The sequence below is a fragment of the Lonchura striata genome, chromosome 1, assembly GCF_046129695.1.
Source record: "Lonchura striata isolate bLonStr1 chromosome 1, bLonStr1.mat, whole genome shotgun sequence".
Classification (NCBI taxonomy): Eukaryota; Metazoa; Chordata; class Aves; order Passeriformes; family Estrildidae; genus Lonchura; species Lonchura striata.
In genome coordinates this window covers 39,540,990-39,561,162 of record NC_134603.1, presented here as the reverse complement: position 1 = coordinate 39,561,162, position 20,173 = coordinate 39,540,990, and the positions used below count along the sequence as shown (strand labels likewise).

At 36.6% G+C, this 20,173-nt stretch overlaps 1 protein-coding gene across 1 annotated transcript in view; it reads left to right on the top strand.

Moving 5' to 3' along the window:
* The window catches only part of RP1 (RP1 axonemal microtubule associated), a 161,373-nt gene that overhangs the window by 74,843 nt on the left and 66,357 nt on the right, over nt 1-20,173 (top strand). Inside the window, exons 27-32 of the mRNA XM_077784119.1 lie at nt 2,757-2,838; nt 4,908-4,963; nt 5,123-5,155; nt 11,011-11,180; nt 17,439-17,658; nt 18,930-19,084. Of these exons, the coding sequence (XP_077640245.1) occupies nt 2,757-2,838; nt 4,908-4,963; nt 5,123-5,155; nt 11,011-11,180; nt 17,439-17,658; nt 18,930-19,084 (716 nt within the window). The remainder of the gene's footprint in view (nt 1-2,756; nt 2,839-4,907; nt 4,964-5,122; nt 5,156-11,010; nt 11,181-17,438; nt 17,659-18,929; nt 19,085-20,173) is intronic.

Here is a 20,173-nt window from a genome sequence, read left to right as displayed (position 1 = left end):
ACCAGTCTGTTTTCAAGAGCTTTTTAAACCAAATGCACTTGTTTATGTTGTATGCTTCATAGAAAATGTGACAGAAGGTCTTGCAGTGATAAAAAGTCTTCCTGCAGGTTGATCACTGTGACGGGATGATGAAAAACTGTGGTAATGGACAGAAAAAAGGGCATGAGTTTAATGTCATATACTGTTATTCTGCTCTCTGTTTTCATGGTTATTTATAAGAAAGCATTTTTTATTTGCATGTAGAAAACTCTCAAAAGTGTGTCTCACACTGGTAAGACAATCTTTCACTAGACAGACAGTGAAAATTGTCCAGGAAGGAATTTAAGATATTCAGCAGCTGATTTGCTACCTGACAAAATTTGGGTAGCTATAGCACAAGGTCTTTGCTGCTTTGGGCATTTGTAGAAGATTTGATTATACATGTGATCTGTGAAAGTCCATGTGGAGGTGTTCCAGTGAGTCACATTGCATTAAGCTTGTAGGTTTTTGAGGAAAGAAGAAAGAATTTGGTAATGAGGTGAATTTTGGGTACAGGCTCTCAAAGAAGGCGACATCTCCCTGGAATTATGCAAATGAAGAGAAAGCTAGCATTTAAAAGCACCAAAAATGTAAATACTGCAAATATGCTTGCAGATTAATATCTAGGAAGAAGCTAAGTGAAGAAAAGGATTTTTAGGCAGTTCAGGGCTCCACTGATAACAGATTGGAAAAGCCCTTTTACCCTACTCCATTCTGAAATGTCCCCAGGCAACACCAATCTTGCTGTCTGTACTGCCCAAGGCTCTGAGCAGGTGTGTGACTGTTACAGAAACAGCCATAAAGTGGAGCCTTGGAATGCTGTGTAATCTTGTTTCCTGTAGTTCCATAGAGTTTGCTGCCTTCAGCAGTATGGATGATGGTGCACCTGAAAGTTTCGCATTGTCGTAACCCAATACATAACACAAGAGGCACTGTGGCGGAGCCTACCTCCCCTCTATTCCCCACAGCACCACACCATGCTCTTTTCTCTGATATCTCCTTTAACAGGCAGCAGAGGATCAGCATTACAAATCTGAAACCAAATTCAGCTACCTCAAGATGATTTTTGACATTGGAGTTCATATGTGTGGGTTCATATATGTGAAGGACTTTCTAAACAGTACAATGGATTGAATTCTATCTGTAACAAAATGTATGCCTTGGTCATTCAGAAGGTTTTTCATTGTACTCAGCACAGACAGATCTCACAGACATCTTTTGAACTGTACCTCAGGCTAGGCTTATATGGGGCTGAGGGGTTGAGAGCTGGAAAAAGATGGTTGCTCAGAGAGACTCAACCTTTTGGGGGTTGAGAAGGAGGAAGGAGGAGTCCTTCAGAGGTGGGGTACCTCTTTTTCTCATCATTTGCCTGAGTGACAGGACAGGAAGGCCTTAATTCTTGATTTGGCGTCTGTCTTGAAAGGATCCTAGAACATATGTTTTCTTTGGGGCTCCCATGCTGCAGGGCACAGATCTACTCCCACAGCTATTGTGAATGAGGAGAGTAAAGAACTTTTGTCCTAGAGAGGTTTGCTCCATGCACTACCTGGGGATGCCCTTTCTATGTGACAGAAACTGCTGCCTTCTAAAGACTTCCAAACTCAGATGCAGCCAGGATGCAAAGCATAAGGATAAATAGGATGATTGTTTCTGACCAAAACATCCTGCATGCCATTTTGCTGCAATGGTGTGAGCTGGGTAAAACCTTGTAAGCAATATGATAAATTGTGAGTGGTGCAGGTACAGTGAGATCAGGGTATTTGAGAAGGGCATCACAGGACAACCAAACCAGTCACTAGGATGGTCATTGGAAGTGATCTAAAAGATCAGCATGGATGTGCCAGCAGTTACTGCAGTAAGAGAAAAGATGAATTCAGTCATCCAGCAGAAGTGAGACTGCACAGTCCCATGCCTGCTGGTCTCATAGTAGCAAGGCTGAGTGTGTGTTCCCAGTTGACAAGCACACAAACACATTTCTAAGACACAAATGTATGCACATAGCTGGCCATGCAGACCAACACAGTCAGGAACTCAGCACGTACACAAACAGTACAAGTGGCCTTCCTCTGTTATCCTCTCCAGTTGAGCAGAACAACAATCCATCAATGTCAAATATAAAAAATATGTACAGGGTGGATGTACAAGGCCTCCAGTAGCTGGCCTTAGGCAGTCAGTCTTTCTGGCTGCTGGTTTTGGATCCTCAGTTTTGCCAGTTACTGGCACAAAGACAAAAAATCCCCTCCAAGGCTGTAGCCCCACTCCATTGGCACATGAGAGCATTCATTTTAAAGATTTGTTAATTAATATTTTTATATATGCAATAAGAAGTTCACTCACAGAGGACAAAAATTTCCAGCTTTCACACAAATCATATTTATGGGTATAAACATATTGGTCCCAACACCCTTGTGCCTGATTACAGGGAATAATCAAAAGATGTAGGCTGGGATGTGAATGGTGTTGACAGTTCAGAGATGTATGCATGTATTTGTCTCCAAGGGAAAAAACCACACCTCTTAAAATTAAAACAGGCAAAGGCAGAAAAGAATTGCATCTCTTAGGAGAGATGAAAAATAATAAAACTTTAATTCTGTTAATACATCTTATTTATTTAGATGAGATCTGCCTAAATATGATCTGTTTTTCTGCTAGAAAAAGATAATCTGGGCTTTTTTTCTTAAAATTTATTTTAAAAATAGTATGATTTCACATTATAAACTTTTGTCATTTCGGCACAGGCAGTGGATGGTTCCTGGATAAGATTGTCATCAAACATAAAGAAGGAGAGGAAGCTCACGAGGTTGTATTTCCTTGTAATAGGTATGTCATTCATGGAGAAAAAGAATTTGTTACCTGCCAGCAATGTAATGAAAAAATTTTAGAGCAGATATGTGCACACAAACTAGATGTTTGAACAATGCCCTGGAGTTTTTCAACATACAAGTAGTGCAAAATTTTGTAGCTGAAGACTAGGAAAAAGTTCCTATGTTGGCATAGAAGGGAGTAATAGCCTAATGCAGAGAAGTTCCAAACCAAATGTTGCATAAGAGGAAAGGTGCATGATATTTTTTTAATCTAAATTATATAGAAACCATGTAATATTAAATAAGTTTTCCGTTCTCAATCTTTTAAGAAGTACTGTGTGTAAAGATCTGAAATGACATAGTTGTCATTGTGGGATAACTTGCACAGTGGCAGTGCTGCCATGGTTGACTATAAACTCTCCCGCAGGAGAGGCAAGGAAGGAGGGGAGGTGAGGCAGCCCTGTATGTTAAGGGAGTATTTTGATTTTCCAGAGCTTGATGATGGTTGTGATAGAGTTGGGTGTTTATGGGTAAAGGGAAGAGGCCAGCAAGGCCAGTGCCATGATAGAACGGTCTAGGTCTGTTACAGACCAGCCAGCCAGGAGGAAGAGGCAGTCAAAATTTAATGTGAGCAGCTGGAAGAAATCTCACAATCACCAGCTGTTGTCTTGTGAGGGACTACAAATACAATGCAGCAGAGGAGGAGTTTAGGAGGTTCCCGGAGTCCATGGAAAAAACCTCCTGACAAAGTGAGGTAGCCAAGTACAGAAAATACCCACTGGATGAAGGAAAGATTGAGCCACTTAATGCCTTCTTCTCCTCAGTCTTCAACAGTATTTTCAGTTCTCCTTGTAGCCAGCCCCCTGAGCTAGAAGAAAGCAGTGGGAAGCAGAATGAACCCCACAATCTAAGCAGAGAGTCAGTGGCCTGCTGCAGCACTCAGACAAGTCTATTGGACTGGAAGTGATCCACACAAGGGTACTGAGGGGGATGCATTGGGTCACAACAGCCCCATGCAGTGCTGTAGACTTGGGGATGAGTGGCTGGAAAGCTGTCTGGTGGAAAAGGATCTGGGAGTGCTGGCCAACAGCCAGCTGAACACGAGCCAGTGTGTGCCCAGGTGAGCAAGAAGGCCAATGGCAGCCTGGCTTGGATCAGCAAAAGCGTACACCAAGGCTGTGATTGCCCCCTGCACTCAGCACTGGTGAAGCTGCATCTCAAATCCTGCATCCAGTTTTTGTCAACAATTGCTTTCTACTTTTAGAAACTGCTAGTGATCTTTTGTTTCTTAGGATGGAATGAGGAGATAGGTCTCAAAAGTTAATCAAGATATTTATTGCAAAAATGTTGAAATACAGTGGAGTTTAGACTTCATGCATAAGAGATTTATTCATAGAGTTTTGTTCCATACAAGAAATGAAATGTGTTATGGATCCTTGAGTTTAAACAAATACAACATCAACATGGAGTCGATAGAATAGAACCCGATAGTGAGCACGTATTTGTTTATTTTTAAATAAGTGAGGTTGGTGAAGATTGGGAAATATTATGTGAGTAAGAGGGTTCAACTGAAAGGAGTATGAATGTATGTTTGCAGTGAAATGATATTGCATAAAAGCTCCTTAAATTCACCAGTATAAAAGAAAATAAAGTAAGAAGTTCAGTTTGCTGCTGCAGATCTGCAAAAGTTTTAAAAACTTCCTGACCTACAGGTTTTGTATATAATTCTAAGTACAATAACTATAACTAACCACTGCTATAAAACTCCCTCACATGTACAGCTGAGTCTCTGAACCAATAAATAATTAGTATTTCATACAATGTACTCCATATAGTACTACTCACTTCATACAGCTACCATCAAAATTCTTATTTGCCTGGAGCAAATTGAACCAGATTCTTCTTATATGAATAAGGCCAACTGTGCTGAAGGTATAAAAGAATATTTGATCTTGGAAGTAGTTTTAAGGTGTAACTTGATAAAAGGTGTATAAAATATACTATTGGAGACAAAAGGTAATGATCAGATGATATATACTATACTAATAGTTTTTATTAATCTTATTTTTGTTTTCGCAATGAAAGATGGTTAGATGAATATCAAGATGATGGGAAAACAGAGAGGGAGCTAACTGCCAATAGTAAGTATTTTGTTAAAGAAAATTTAACACTAATTATAGGACTACAGTATATACTTAATGCCTAGTTATTACTAAAGAACCCTTTCAGATAAGACCATAACTTAAGAAAAAAGTAATAATAAAGCTAGCTCACAATTATTTTTCCGGTTCATATTTTAGAGCATGGCAGTTCAATGAAGTCATTTCTTAAAGGTAAGAGCTGTTTTCCAACCATTGTTTTCTATACCATAACTTTTGCTGTTTGAATTTAAATCAGTATTGCAAGAAATATGTGAGCAAATTATCTCATTTTTACGTGTATTTTCTTGTATATCAGCTGTGAGAGAACATGACAAACTGGCTGGCAATAGTCTTACAGGGAGGACTAGACCTTTATAAGCAATTGAGAAAAACCAGAAACCATTTCTGGTTTTCTTCCTACTTCTACTATTCTGTTCTGAAATCAAGCAGGAATTCCTCTGAGAAGAGATTCAAGTGTTCTTTTGTTTACCCCAATGTCACTGTCATTTAATACTTGGGGACAGGTCCCCTAGCAAACCTCAGCAAGTTGAAAAATATGTTGTGAAGTGTCACTGGAAACATTTTCAGGTCAAAATTCCAAAGTAGCCAGAAATAATGCAAGCTTAAACTCCAAATCCTCCAGCAAAGCTAAATGTTCTATATGCATTCAGTTGGCTAAATCTGCTTGAATTAATAAAAAGACATTATTAAAAAACTCCCCACTCAGCTGCTGTTTTTATATCTACAGTCTCATCCCTGTAATGCACTACTTACCATCTCCATGTTTCTTCTTAACCAGAAAAGAGAAACCAACTGACACACGTATTTTTTATGAACATTTAACTGTAAATGGCTATTCTGTGCAACTCTGTCTGGGAATTTAATGGGAACAACTAAATTTAAAAAAGTAGTGTTTCCATTTGTCCCTTAAAACAGTGACTTGCTTTCTGTAGGATAAATCCTAGTCTCTCAAACTAGTTCCAGTTTCAGCAAAAATTGAATCATTTGCATTCAATCAAACAGCTTAGTCAACAGCTTTATTATTCCACAAAAACATGACTTTGACAAGAGGAAAGTGATGAACTCAGGTAAAGACTTTCTCACAGAGAAAGTTGATTTTCACAAGTGACTTGCAATTGGATTCTGCATTCTGCTAAGTGCACACTTCTGAGTAACAGCCATAATATCTGTTTCACCTTATGTTCAGAAAATAGACTATACTACCAATTCAAAATTTTTTCCAGCAGTTTCATTTTTTCATTATGGTATAGTAAGCAGGCACAGATGCACAGGCTGCTCATTGCCTGTGAGTGTTAAGAGTGATCAGACTCAATATATTGATTATGAGGAGAAAGTAGTGACTTATCCTTAACCAGCTTTTGAAATGTCACACTCCCAAGATGTCCAGGAGGACCCAGACACCATTGAGACCAGAGCTTCTGAAAAAAGAGGTTATAAAAGAGAAGAACATTTTTATCTGTGAGTTAGCTGTATGACAGCTTAGCTTGAGCTGCTCTTCAGCCATCTTTGTTTTACCCATGGGCTCACTCCAGTGAGGAATTGAGACAGGTTAGAGGTTGGATTTTTATGCCTTACATGAAAAAGATGGTGGTTGGGACTGATTTTTCACAGTTTAATTTGTGTTGTCACATCAGTGGTCTCATAGACCATGCATGATTGAGCTTTGTAGGAGGGAACAATCACAAGAGGTTTGGAAAGATATCCTGTAGTGTTCTGTGTCATTCTATCAGGACTTGGTGCCAATGTCAGAGCTGGTAAGAGAACATTCCAGAGATACAGAGTCCTGGGAGAAAAAATAATTCCCTTAGATTTTCCTAGCGCCTGTAGCAGTGAAGATTCCACATGGTAGAATAGTGAAAAGCAGTCCCCTTCAGAGTGGGGGTGTAAACTTTCTATGTAACATAGATTTACTGAATAAGAGGCAAGTGGAAGTTCTGATGTTAGGAAGCCAATGTTTTAGGCACTCGTGGTCATATTCTGTATGAGCTGCACTCTGCAAATGGGCTTCAGGGAAAGTCATAAAGACTTGATTGGCATAATTCAGTGTTTGCTGATTTTCAGGGTAAGATCAATGTGCTTAGGTCAAGTTTAAAGCACCAGATACAGAACAAATTATAAGTCACTCTGAATGTGACTCAGAAATCTCATTTACTTTGGATGATGCTAGTAACATGTTCAACCACCTAGCCAAAGAAGAAACTTTGAAAGGCATGATAGCTAGGTAGGTTACTTGAGGGCTCTTTGTCCTTTTTCAGTCAGGCTGGCATTATGCCAGCTCTAATGAAGCATAGATCCCAGATCCCTGTGCCTGCTGCTGCTGGCTATGGATTCTGCCAAAATCCAGTCTGCCCATGTCAAGTTTTCTCAGTAACCTTTGTACATTTATACATTACAGAGAGGCTCTGGCAAATCAGCATAGGAATAGATTTATTTGTATGCCTCTGAATCCTCCTCATATATTTGATGCAAGATAAATAAAGTGTATTGCCCTGGTTGAGAGGGCAGATAGATGCTCTCAGCTCTCAAAAGAAGTTGATTTGAATGGGACTTTCTGTTACTTTCTAAAAGTTTCCTACATAGTAGGGATATTTTACTACTTTTTCCTTCTGTTTTCTCTATTTATTTTCCTTTTCTACTTCAAAATAGATGAGGTATCATAATAGCACATAGGAAAGAATTTTCTCTCAAAGCAAGGAGACAAGACACAGTATGTTCCAATGAAATCCTCACTGCAGTCAGCTAAAAGGAGCTGGCTTCTTGTAATGTGATGTCTGTAGGGTGTCCTGAGGTTTTGTGGATGGTAAATAAAGTGTAGTTCAGTAGCAGAGTTTGGTTAATAGATATTTATCGATTGGCTCTTCTGTTGTGCAAGGTTTTTGGTATTAAGTCTCATAGAAAATTTGTATCAAAGCAGAAAATATTCAGTATATTCTGCTGTGACTAATTTTGTTTTAGAATTATTCCCTACCTTGCAAGTACTGGATAATGGACTAAGCATAATCACAGGATTCCCAAATTTAAAGGGAATGGACCTGCTTCTAAAAAGCAAGAACAACAAAGTGTTTCTACTGCCAGATGAAGGCGGAAATCCTTAAGAAAAATAATTCAGCAGACTGACTGCTCTGCCTCCAGGCAGCACAAATTTCTACAATCTTCAGGAAATAAGCAACCAACTCCTACATCTTGCAAAGTGTGAATGTCATTCTAGGTCTTAAGACCAAAAAACACCAGAGTAAAAAAAACCCTGAAATAGTGTATTGTAAAAACAGTTCTGGAAATCCTTAAAAGATATATAAATAACTCATATTTTAAAAACCCAGAAAATAAACCTTCCTTTTTTAGCTTTCTGAATTATATGATGAAATGTTGACTTCAGGTTTTGTCATGCTCAGATTTCTATGTACAGAAATCATTGTGGGTTTGATTTTCATGGTTTTACTGAAGGAACTTTCAGGTTCCAGAGTGGTGGTTAAAGGAATTTCTGACAGGAAATTGTTATACTGATTCCATTTAATTTCTGAAAGTCAAGAAATGATCCCTAATTCTAACATATCTCTGGATAAATCTCTGTAATGTGAATAAGATTCGTGGTTATATCATTATAATAAAGAGAGAATTCTGGGACTTTTTTCCCCCAGAGTTCTGTTTTTCCCCTGCTATTCATTTTAGTGCTTCCTACATTGATGTCTCAAAGTAAATGGCTCTAGCTTTACACATAAGTTGTAGAAGTACAATAACACATGAACACAATAATCACTCTGAAAGGAAGTTAACACAGGTCAGTGATATCTGGGGAAAAGTCTTTTTTAATGTGCCACACAGATGAAACACAGAAAAATGACCTATTGAAGCCCAGCTGTCTCACTTCCACAACTTCACTCCTGGGGAGGTATAGAAATCACTGAACACAGTAAATACTTGGCATCAGTCTTCTGCCTCATGTAGCCTCCTCACCAAATAGATGTCTAAGTGAATAGAATATTAGACAAAGGATTTTTTGATTCTTCTGTCATGAGCAGTTTAAATGAATTTGTTGAACAGAGAGAAAATGCAGTCAGTCTCTGTTAGTTCATTTAATAATCTGTAGAAGCATTAGAAGTAAGTGTAGGACAATAAAGAATCACAGACATTAAGAGACCTTAAATCTGTAACCATTTATTTATTCCCTGGAAAACTCCTAACTGGTATCTTAGCCTTCCTACTGAAATAATAATTAAAAACACAATAATGGATATTAATTAAAATAAATCACCTTGCTCGAAATACCTTCTCTGAACATGCTGCCTCTTTGAGGAGGGAAACAACCAGTTATGCATCTGGGATTTCTCTTAAGTTAGGGCTTGATCTCTCCTGGAGCAGAGGGATAGTACAAAAAGAAAAAACAAATAAGCTCCACTTGAGAAATACAGAACTGCAAAATTATCTTAATTCCCCCTCTGCTGTGTTCCTGCAACAGCCTTCAAAATGGAGCCTGGTTGGACAGGATAAGAGATTCAGGGCTATGCTGGGAGTCTTTGTAAAAATTTGAAGCTCCTCATAAACCCTTGGAGTGCTCAGGAGAAGCAAAAGCTCAAATAATGCTTGACTTCACCAAGTGTGACACCCTGAAGAGTACCACATGCCAACCTGGCACAAGGAGATAAAATTCAAAGCTGGCACATATATCAAACAGCAAAAGTTCCTCATTAGGCAAAGTGTGGATCTTCCACACACTACATCTGACTCATTGCTGGAAATGACCTTAAAAAAAGAGTTCAGATGGAGGGATCCTTTCAGCTAGTGTGTTACTCAGAAGACTGGCTGTGAGATGAGTATTTGCCTGCTGTTTTGTAGCTGAGCCCAGAAGAGTCAGGGAACAGTAAGATGTAAGGCAGAAAAAGGTTCTATAACAGAGAAAAAAGCCCCAGGATTAGCTAAAAAAAAAAAAAAAGAAAAAAGAGGAAAATTATAAATTAAGGAAACCAGATCAGGCTTTCACCTAGTCTCCATCTTTAAGCAGGCAGAGAAAAACAAAAGGTAGGAAAATAGCACACAGTTCTGTAATAAAAAGTCACATCTAATTTATTTCTGAATTAAATTATTCTAAAATTCATTTTATCAGCATATTGTATTGTGGGATTACACATAATCACAAAATAGTTCTCTTTATATTTAGCAAACTATTTTATTATTACAGTATTAGCCACAGTCCAAACAAAAGCTTTTAATTTGCTTTCATTGTTAAGTTCCTCTTGCCTTTCAGGATCAAGTGTCTTTTCAACAAATAATACCTTTGAATTCAGAGGATGATTTACCTTCAAGCACTTAAGTAGCTTCCTAAACTATACTATCCTTCTAAGACACTGTATTTTCCCCACACATGGAGCAGCTTCCCAGTTGCATAGTGGACTTCTAACACTGTTACAAGTACAGGTGACTTACCAAAAAACAACCTTTAAAAGGCTCAAGCCATGAGGTGAGGTCAATGCAAATATCTCGTCAAGATTTCCTGAATTTTGTATTCGACCTCTAATGAGTGATCTGAGCAGACTGTACATGACAAATTATGTTAGAAAAATCTGAGAAAAAGAAGTTGAAGTTCCATTGTTTAGATAGTTATATATTAGCCAGCAGACCTTACAAATGTACCACATAGAAGTCTTTCAAAAAATTAATATTCTTTTCATGTTACATAAGAACATTCTAAGAACTGAAATTTATTAAAATAATTACTGTAATTAAAGTAACTATTTTGATACAGAGAATGCAAAAAACACCCCTAGGCAAAGTGTCTTTTCTCTGCTTCCTATGTATTAATTTCTGTTTTCATACCCACTTCAACAATTGTCTTGTGTTTATTAAGTCTGAGCTATACTTCAAGAGATTTAAAAAATTAATTATTAATTATTTATTTATAGTAAATGGGATGTAAACTCATAACTCTATAACTCTTCTTTCTGATAGTAACAACATTCATTGCTCTAGACTATTGATCCTAAAAATGTTTAATTGGTAGATTTATGCTAAAAATGTTTTTCCTGTTTTAGCACAATGGTGGAGAGTGTGGGTTAAAACAGATGGAGATTCCCCAGAGCCACAGGAATGTAAAAGGACCCTTGTGATTTATGGCTCAAAGGGCAAAAGTGATGAGCTTCTGCTTTCTCCACAAACCCCAGGATATGTGTGCTTTCTCCCCAGAGCAACTGATGAATTCATTGTAAGTCAGAAATATGCAGTACTGCAAAGAATTTATCATGACATTGCCCTCTACGATATAAATATAGATATTGATATAGATATATGTATATATGTATATGTGTGTGTGTGTGTATACATAACTACCATTATATATATACTGTTGATTTGTCTGCTAAAAAATGATGTAATTATTTACAAAGATGAAATGATGTAAGTATAGGTCTTGGGCCATCTCCTACTGTTAGTCCTGTTCTACTACAGCCACCTCCATAGATTCTTTTGTGGAATTTATTGCATTCACCAGCTCATCTTGCATTTTTTTCTAATTCCCTGAAGATTCTTGAGTTGAAGTTCATACAAAAGGCAATATACAATTATTTGTGAATGCAGAAGATGAAGGATTGGGCAGCACTCCCAGGGGACATAAGTGGGTTTTTCTTTCCTTCATTTCCATCTTTGTAAAGTAGTATCCACTCTCCACAGGGTTGTTCTGTCTCTCAGGCCAGCAGGCAGAGGATTTTTCTGTATAATCACAAATCACTGGAGAGTGCATTCATGCATATCAAAGTGTGGTGAACTCTGAAGCAATAGCTTATATATGGCCAGTATTAAAATCAACCCTAACACCATCCTGACCATTCATACACCTGACACACATGCTGATGATTTGAGAGGATTCATTTGAGGCACCCTTTTAATCTTCAAATTCTGTCCTGGCTTTATAGGCAGTCATTGCAAATTCTGTTGATTGTCATGAAGTACAGCTTCTAGCCAACAAGATGGGAGAAATAGCTTGCAATTTGAGGCAGTTTTATACAGCTCAGAAAGACTTTTCAATGGCTACAATGAACATTCTGAAAACAATGGAAAAGCTACATTTAGAAAATTATGTCAAAGCCTCATTGTAATGACCTGATCCAGGCTGAATTTTTAGTTTAAATAACAAGCTAAAGCAATTTAGGACCTTTATGGGGAGTAAATGAAAAGATAAAATGGCACTTCTTAAGGACAAGGAAGCAGCTGCTTATCAGAAAACACACAGGAAACACACTGAGCAACAAAACAAGCTTCCTATGCTATGCCATGAACATAAACTGAAGAGGTCAGTAGAGGCAGAATCTGTCTATGGAGCAGGAGCACCAGCTGACTGAATTTTGGCAAGCATCATTGCATAAAGCAGTGATGCTGCTACATCCAGCATGTTGGTAATTTCCCATGTGGCACTTATTCTTTGTTAAGGCTGCCTAATTTCAATGATTGGGTATTACACTAGGAGAAATTAGTATTTCTGTGTGTCAGTTGTGGTTGTCTCTCATAGTCTACCGTGCTTGGTACACAGTACATTACGGGTTGTAGCCTTCCACCCCAGCAGTTTTCTGAATGCTTGTTCATACTTTGCATAGACTTTGGGTTAGTGCCTGTATTTTCCCCACAGCTATTTGTGTCCTTGTTTTTATTGCTTTGTATGAAGAAGTTAGTACTATTTGAGCATTATTTACTGAGTGTGACATTTTATCTCTTTGTTGCATTGCTTACAGTGCAGCTTATAGAATAGCACTTCTGGTATAAAGGGGCATTTAGGGATTCATAAGTATCTCCATAAACACCTTCATACCTCTTTAGGTGCTTGAGACAATGAACCCATTTTTTTTTTGCTTTCCCTTTCTTTTTCTTACTAAGACTATGCAGAAGAATGCAGAAACTTCAGTTTTGTTTTCTCACTGTAGCAGCAGGCTGGAGGCATGAACGTGATATCACGAGGACAAGCTGTGAATTCAGCTTTCCAAAAAGCATGAATAAGTGAACTTTTAACCTTCCCCCAAGATCCTGGTTCTAGACAAACATCCTTAATAATATAGTGCAGTAAAAAGAACAACAGGTTATATGCTATAAGCAGCTCTCATAGTTTTGAAACAGTAAGCTTAATTTTTGATCTCAGAGATACATTTATTGCACATTGAGGACAGAAAGGCATGCAAATTCCTGATTTTACAGGTGTTCTTACATAAGTGTATGCAGAGATGTGTATCATATTCAGAATGATTTTTCCATCCAAAATATGCCAAATCAACTCCTATGAAAGAACAGGTGTAGTTTAATTGCACATAGCAAGCATAAAGAATAAATTAAAAGAGAGAAAATAGATGCATTCTCTTAGGTACAGTTGGGTTTTGGTAGTCTCAAAAATGAGTAGTATGGTAGTTGAGCTGCTTAAAAATAATTAATTTAATTAGAACATTAAAATAATTATTTTAATTATTTTTATTTTTAAAAAATAAATTGAAAAATTGGTGATTGCATCAATGTTATGAAATCTGACAGGAGTTGTAGCACTGAGGGCAGCATGGCAAGAAACCAGTGAAGTGGTAAAAGTTTTTCCTTGGTAGTCTGGTGATGATTGGAATCAATCATTGATCTTACATGGAATGAATAGATTTGTAAAGTATATGGGTCTTTCTCACAGTTATCTTTGTTTCTTGGCTGCTAGCAGAGTGAGTTTGTCAGAGTATGTCTTTGGAAGGTCCTGCTGTATCACACACATTCTGTTCTCCAGAGAATTTTAAAATACATGGCACAGAGTGTGAGATTAGGATGTCCAAAACTGTTGTCTGAAACACTAGCATGGGTAGTACAAAATGAGCAATAGTGCTCTTCAAGTAGGACTGTTGGTAAATACATGATAAATTCTGAATGTATTTTGTGTTAAGGATCAAAAAGGTGACAAACTTTCAAACCACATAATACAATTATCCAATTCCACAGTATGAGATGATGCTCCAAACAACAAGCAGAAGAATTTCTGGAGTATATGACAAATGGCTGTTCAGTTGAATTTTAGTAGGTTTGATGAAACCCTATTAAGTAGAATAATTTATGGGGTGGGTGGGTATGTGTGATTTGGTTTTTTTTTGTTTCTTTGTTTGTTTGTTTCTAACAGAGAAAATAATGAAAAGGAATTATATTTAAATATGCACCCAAACAGTAAAATTTACAAGGCTTTCATTACCCTAAGCACAATGTCTTTGAGAAGCCCTATGTGAGTTAAAAAGGAAAAACTTTAAAATGTTATGAAATTCTCTAATTATCTTTATCAGTTACCTGTCTCTGAAGCGCAGTAGCTCCTCCTAATTTTAAGAGCTATGCTCTTAAAGATTTAGGCATGTAATGGAAAACATATTGTGTTGTTTAGTATGTGACAAATCATGCCAACTCAGCTAAGATTTCAAGTTCTGAAGATTAGAGAAAACTATTAAGAATAAATAAGTGTGAAAAAATTAATCAAGAAATTATAATGAATGAGGTAAAGTATCCTCTTGCAAATATTCTTGTAAAAACAAATTTGCAAATATTCTTGCAAAAACAAATTTAAAACAAGGACATTCACTGGATATATGCTTTGATTATATGTCTGTCTCTGCTTCACAGCTCATGTTGCATCCATTAATAGACATTGGTGGAGGGAACAGACAATTTTGGATCTAAGATAGAATATCATATACCAAAGGAAAACTGCTTATACTAAATTGATCAGAAAAGGATTACAAGAATGATGTAATGGCAGCACTGGGTACAATGATGGATCTGAACAGAAAGGCTAATACTGGCCATAACTGTAAATGGAAAAACAAATCCATGGAAAATGGGGAACTATCTAATACCCTCATTTGAAAATAGCTGGTGTTTAATTCCACGGATCATAAACAGTATGATTATTAGTACTTGCTAGTTCCGTGGCAGTCAGGGAATTAATTGAAATTGTGATTCTAGAAACAAAATGGACAATTGTGGCTTTTAAATAGTCTATCCTGTATTTTGGGATTATTTTCCTATAAATCTCCTCTGTGCATTTCCTTCAAGGATTATAGCACATGTATTTATGACAATTTAGAATCCTAGTGAATTGCAAATTAGGGTAGCAGAAGACAAAGTAAAATATGAATTACATCTTGTCTTGTCACATAAAAATAACCAAGTTCTGTACTTTTGCAACTCCCAAATAGAGAGCTTTATGGAATAAGTTGTTCACAGCATTTAGAGTAGCTGTGCGATACAGTTATGAGATCCATGCATGAGAAAAAAATGTGCAGGAAATAATTTTAAAAGTCAGTAGTCTGGTTCTGAAAGAGAAGAAACAATTACTTTGTTGTCTGTGAAAGAACTGTAGTTTAGATGGGTGAAGAACCTGTGTACTCTCCTCTCAATGAACCCAAATAATTCCTGTTAAGTTTAATTAGGTGGAATGCATATTTTGCAAGGAATTAATCCACTTAGTCCACCTCAGCTAATGATACATAGCTAATGATATCCTTTGCAACATACACAGCATGAATGAAAAATCTTGATGCGAAACTCTGCCCACTTATTTCCCTTTTCACAGTGCAGGACTGGAGACCCAGTCAGGGACAGCTTTGATCTCTGTAAGCACGATGGCACAGAGACAGGCAGGGCAGGCTAGGCTTAGAGAGAGGACAAGTCTGGTGCCCTCTTTTCTTCAGTATAACTACTGCTGTGTGGCCTTTTTGTGTACTGTGGAGTTACAGTTCAGGAGCTGAGAGGCTCCGAGCAGCCCAGGGCTGTTATATGGGCAATGGAAAGGAACTCTTCTCTGCTCCTTGAACAATGCCCTGAGTCATGAAATTGTGTAGGAGTGGCATGGCAACCACTTATAATACCTCAAGAAATTCAGACTGGAAGGGATCTTTTAATCCATCAAATGCAATTCCTTCCTACTAAAGGCCTCTTTTCGTAAATTCTGCATCATAAACCCATCATAAAATTCCTGTAAAACAGTTTGGGCAGGGAGTTTTATTTTCAATTAATTATTCCTCTTCATACTCTGATATTTTACTATTTCTTATGTGCATAACAGTTACTAAAAATGATGTCCAACTCTTCCAAAATGACAAAGCACATTTTTTTAATACCTCTCTAATTAGAATTAGGTAGCTGGTACTTCACTACATGCTTGTGTTCACTGTGCAAATACACATGAACTAGCTTTAAGCAAGAGAGGTCAGCAGTGAAGGGCTGTCACGTTCAGAGCTCTGCTGAGAAGCAAAATAAATTGATCTGTTAGGTCTGTGCTCTGTCTTAGGAGCCAATCTGCTGGCGGTGCTGTCAGAGCCAAGGCATGATGGTGTAAGGCTAATTTCAGTTTATTATTGTGATGCTATAGGGTGCACAAAGGATTTATTCCCTGGAAAGTCACCAAATCTTATATTTTGACTGAGGTGGGGGAAAAAAAAGCATCAATGTGGGAGAAGAACAAAGCCACTGGCAATATTTTTTTTTATTAAGTATTTTGATACTTAATAAAAAAAAAATGTTGCCTTTAAAAATTGCTAGTTCTCAGTTGTTTCACTCAAAATCACTTCCCATCCTGTCTTTCTTGTAGCTACCCATTACATGGCTGCCACATTACTTCCCATTGTTCAGGAGACTTACCATGCAGTGGTTAATGTCATGCAAATCATTACTCACAATCAGCAACCAGTTATTGAATTTTCACATGTAGTATGGGAACAGGGCTGTGTTCTACACAATTATTTCTGTAACATATTTATTTTTATTCAGAAATATACCTTTCCTTTAATGAAGAATTGGTTGTAAAGTAGTTTTATGTTCTAGTCAAAACCATTTAGCAAAAGAGAATTTAGTAAAACTTCTTCACCAGTAGGGTTGTCAAGCACTGGGACAGGCTGACAAGGGCAGTGGTTGAAAAACCATCCTGGGGGTATTCACAAACATGCTGATGTAGCACTCAGGGACATGTTTTACTGGTGGATTTGGCAGTGCTGTGTTAACGGTTGGACTTGATTATCTTAAAGATTTTTTCCAACCTAAATAATTTTGTGATTCCAGGCTCATAGTAATCATCTTTAAATTAATACCTCACTTGGCTGCTGATATTAGAATCTTTAATCGTAAATGAATGTTCTCTTTATCTAGTAGGGTCACAACTTTCTCTGTTACCTTTTGTCTAAATAACCTAAATGCACAGATCTTACTAATTTTAGCTGTGACTCACTCCAAAGTTATCATGCTTACAGTACATATGCTTACAGAGTATCATGCTCGCAATACTAATAAAGGAGATAATCTCACCCATGATTATACCATGAAATAAAAATTATTGATTCTATCATCACACTTATACCAGCCTCAAACTTTTACATTATTTACCATTAAGTTTAGAAATCCTACACTGGGATTGGAGAAAATCTTTCTAAGTGAATCAGCCTTGACAGTACCCTCTTCCTCATGCTATTTGGTGCAGGTTGAGACTGGAGATCTGGGAGATGTATACAAGATTCGAGTCAGCTGTGATGATGTGCCAGGCTTTCAGGGCTGGCATCTGAAGTCTTTTCATTTACAAGAGTTGGATACGAAACAAGAACTGAACTTTGAGTGTAACTGCTGGCTCTCTCTTAAGAGAGGGAATAAGGAGCTGGTAAAAGAATTCCCCACAGTCACTGAAGACCAGAAAACTTTACCAGGTAAAAACACCAAGAAGACATAAGCACTGTAAATTAACTGTTTGAAAATATATCAGTGCCACAGATATAATATAGTGCTTTTTCTGGATTTGATGCCTTTAGTGGCTCTGTTGCACCTGTCTTCACATATGCACTGAAAGAATGTTGAAAATGATATTTTAATTTTCCAGTTAAATTGCATATTGAATTTTACAGTTGCCAAGTCTTCTGCATGATTTTAAATGAGAAAAACTGAACAATACAATTGGATGTTTTAGGGAAACAAACAGTTCAAAGCCATAGAAATTATTTGTTCTAGAGTTACTATTGAATTACATAGTTTACAATACCTTCACTTGCTGATATAAGTATCAGAAGTAAGGCTTATTTCACAGAAATAAGCCTTTTTTTCCTAAGGACTACTTTTTTTTGCCATGCTGAGAGGTCTCAGAGATGCCCTTGGAATGTGAAGACTTACATTTGTTCAGAAAATTTAGCAGTTACAGATGAGATAAAAGTAATTAGAGACATGACTGCTTTGCTAAACTAAAGTTCCAGAAGTTCAGATTCCTGAATACCCAACTCTATTAATGACCTTAAAAGAAAGTATAGTGTTACATTAGTTAAATGTTAACTCCGCAGAACTGTACATTAAAAATGACATTTGAAAAATTTTGGTTATATTTTTGTATGAGCCTGAATATATATGCAATTAAATGATCTTCTTCAGAAGAAAATCTGATCTGACTGTAAAAATGCATTCATACAGAACCAATATAAAGGCAAAGACTTTATAGTTTCATTCTTTAAGTTAATAAGTACATTTTGTAATTTTTTATACTTGTATGTCATGTCATGCATCCAGATGCTATGTTGCAACTGTTTCTTATTTAAATTTGCATAACCTTATTCTTTGACCTGTGCTAATTATCTATTTCAAAGATAATTCAGTTTTTAATTAGTTTTTAGTTTAGCTCCTGAACTAACTCAAATGAATTCTTATTTTGTAGATCTTGCACAATAAAACAGAATCAGGCAGAATTTGCCTACATTCATAAGTCTAAACTGTCCAATTTCCTTCAAATTTCAAAGAAAGTGAGTGGAAAGTCTTCATTGAGTTTAGCACAAAGAGATCAGATTATTTAATTCACTATGAAGCAGATTATTTTGCAGCTGCAGAAATAAAACAAAAATCTATAGTCTTACTAAATATTCTGTGTTGCTGCTTTATTTGTAAGTATAGCTTGTATTTAATCAGCTTTAATTTTTTTTTTTTTTTTTTTTTTGTACAGTCTATAAGTATGTTGTTTCTGTGCATATTGGTGACCGCTGGGGAGCAGGGACTTTTGCAAACGTTTATATCACTCTCTATGGCAAAAGAGGAGACACAGGTGTGAGGAAACTTCATACATCTCTAACAAAAGGAAGAAAATTTCAGAGAAATAAGGTAATGGCTCCATACCTCAGTCTTACATGTACAGGGGTTAGCACTGCATTAAGTGTTACTTAATGCCTGCTTGGATACATCTGGCTAGATATGCAAGAATTTGGAAACATTCACAGAATTTATCTTCCAGATATTCACAATAGACCAATTCCAGTGTTATTTATTTCCTATAGAAGAACACATCCATATGGCAATAAAGACTCCACATGAGCAATAGAAAGCAGATTAGTGGGGAGAACCTCTGTGATCATGCTTCTGACTTCTCTTCAAAATTTAGGACAGAACAGGGAGTAAAAAATTGAACAATTAGTGAAAAATTAGAGAAATTTCCACAAGACTTTTGCAGTCTATGATGTTTCTGAAATCCCACTTTGAAACACCAACTCAATATCAGCAAGTTTAGACAAAAAAAATCCACTTAGAAAAAGAATGCAAATAAACCCAGTGTTTCTAAATAATCTCTATAAATAAAATTCTTCTCTTGTGAATTAGACATTCACTCACTGAACAAGGATGTTTGAAAGTGTCCATTGTCAAGGAGAGGCTTAGATTTCTGTGAAATAATTTTATTAGATAACTGCCACAGCACTGGTTAGAGTAAAATTGGAATCAGTAATGAACTGAGACAATTTCTAAATTTCATTTCTGTGTACTTCTCAGAACTATGCCTATATAAGGAAGACAGCACTATAATGTAATTCTTTTAATTTATGTTCATACATGGATTTATTTCCTAAAATATCTTAATTAATTAAATTAATGATTTCTGCTCCCAATCTGCTGTTGGGTTCTGACTATTACTAGAAAAAAATAAGATCTTTCTGTTATATCTAAGTACTTTCACTATCAGTAGCAGAAAATTTGTTTCTCCAATATTTTATTTAAAAAGTAATAGGAAAAACACATAGGACTTTGACAACTACTGTATTCTTTTAGAGATGAGCTTGCTAATATCTTGGTTTTTTACTTGTTTTGACATCCAGTTTAGTTAGTGCCTACTACTGAATTATTTCATTTTTATTATGGTGTTAATTATATTCCTAGACTTTGCTGTTCAAACTCCAGTTTTTCATAACTTTCTAATCTTCA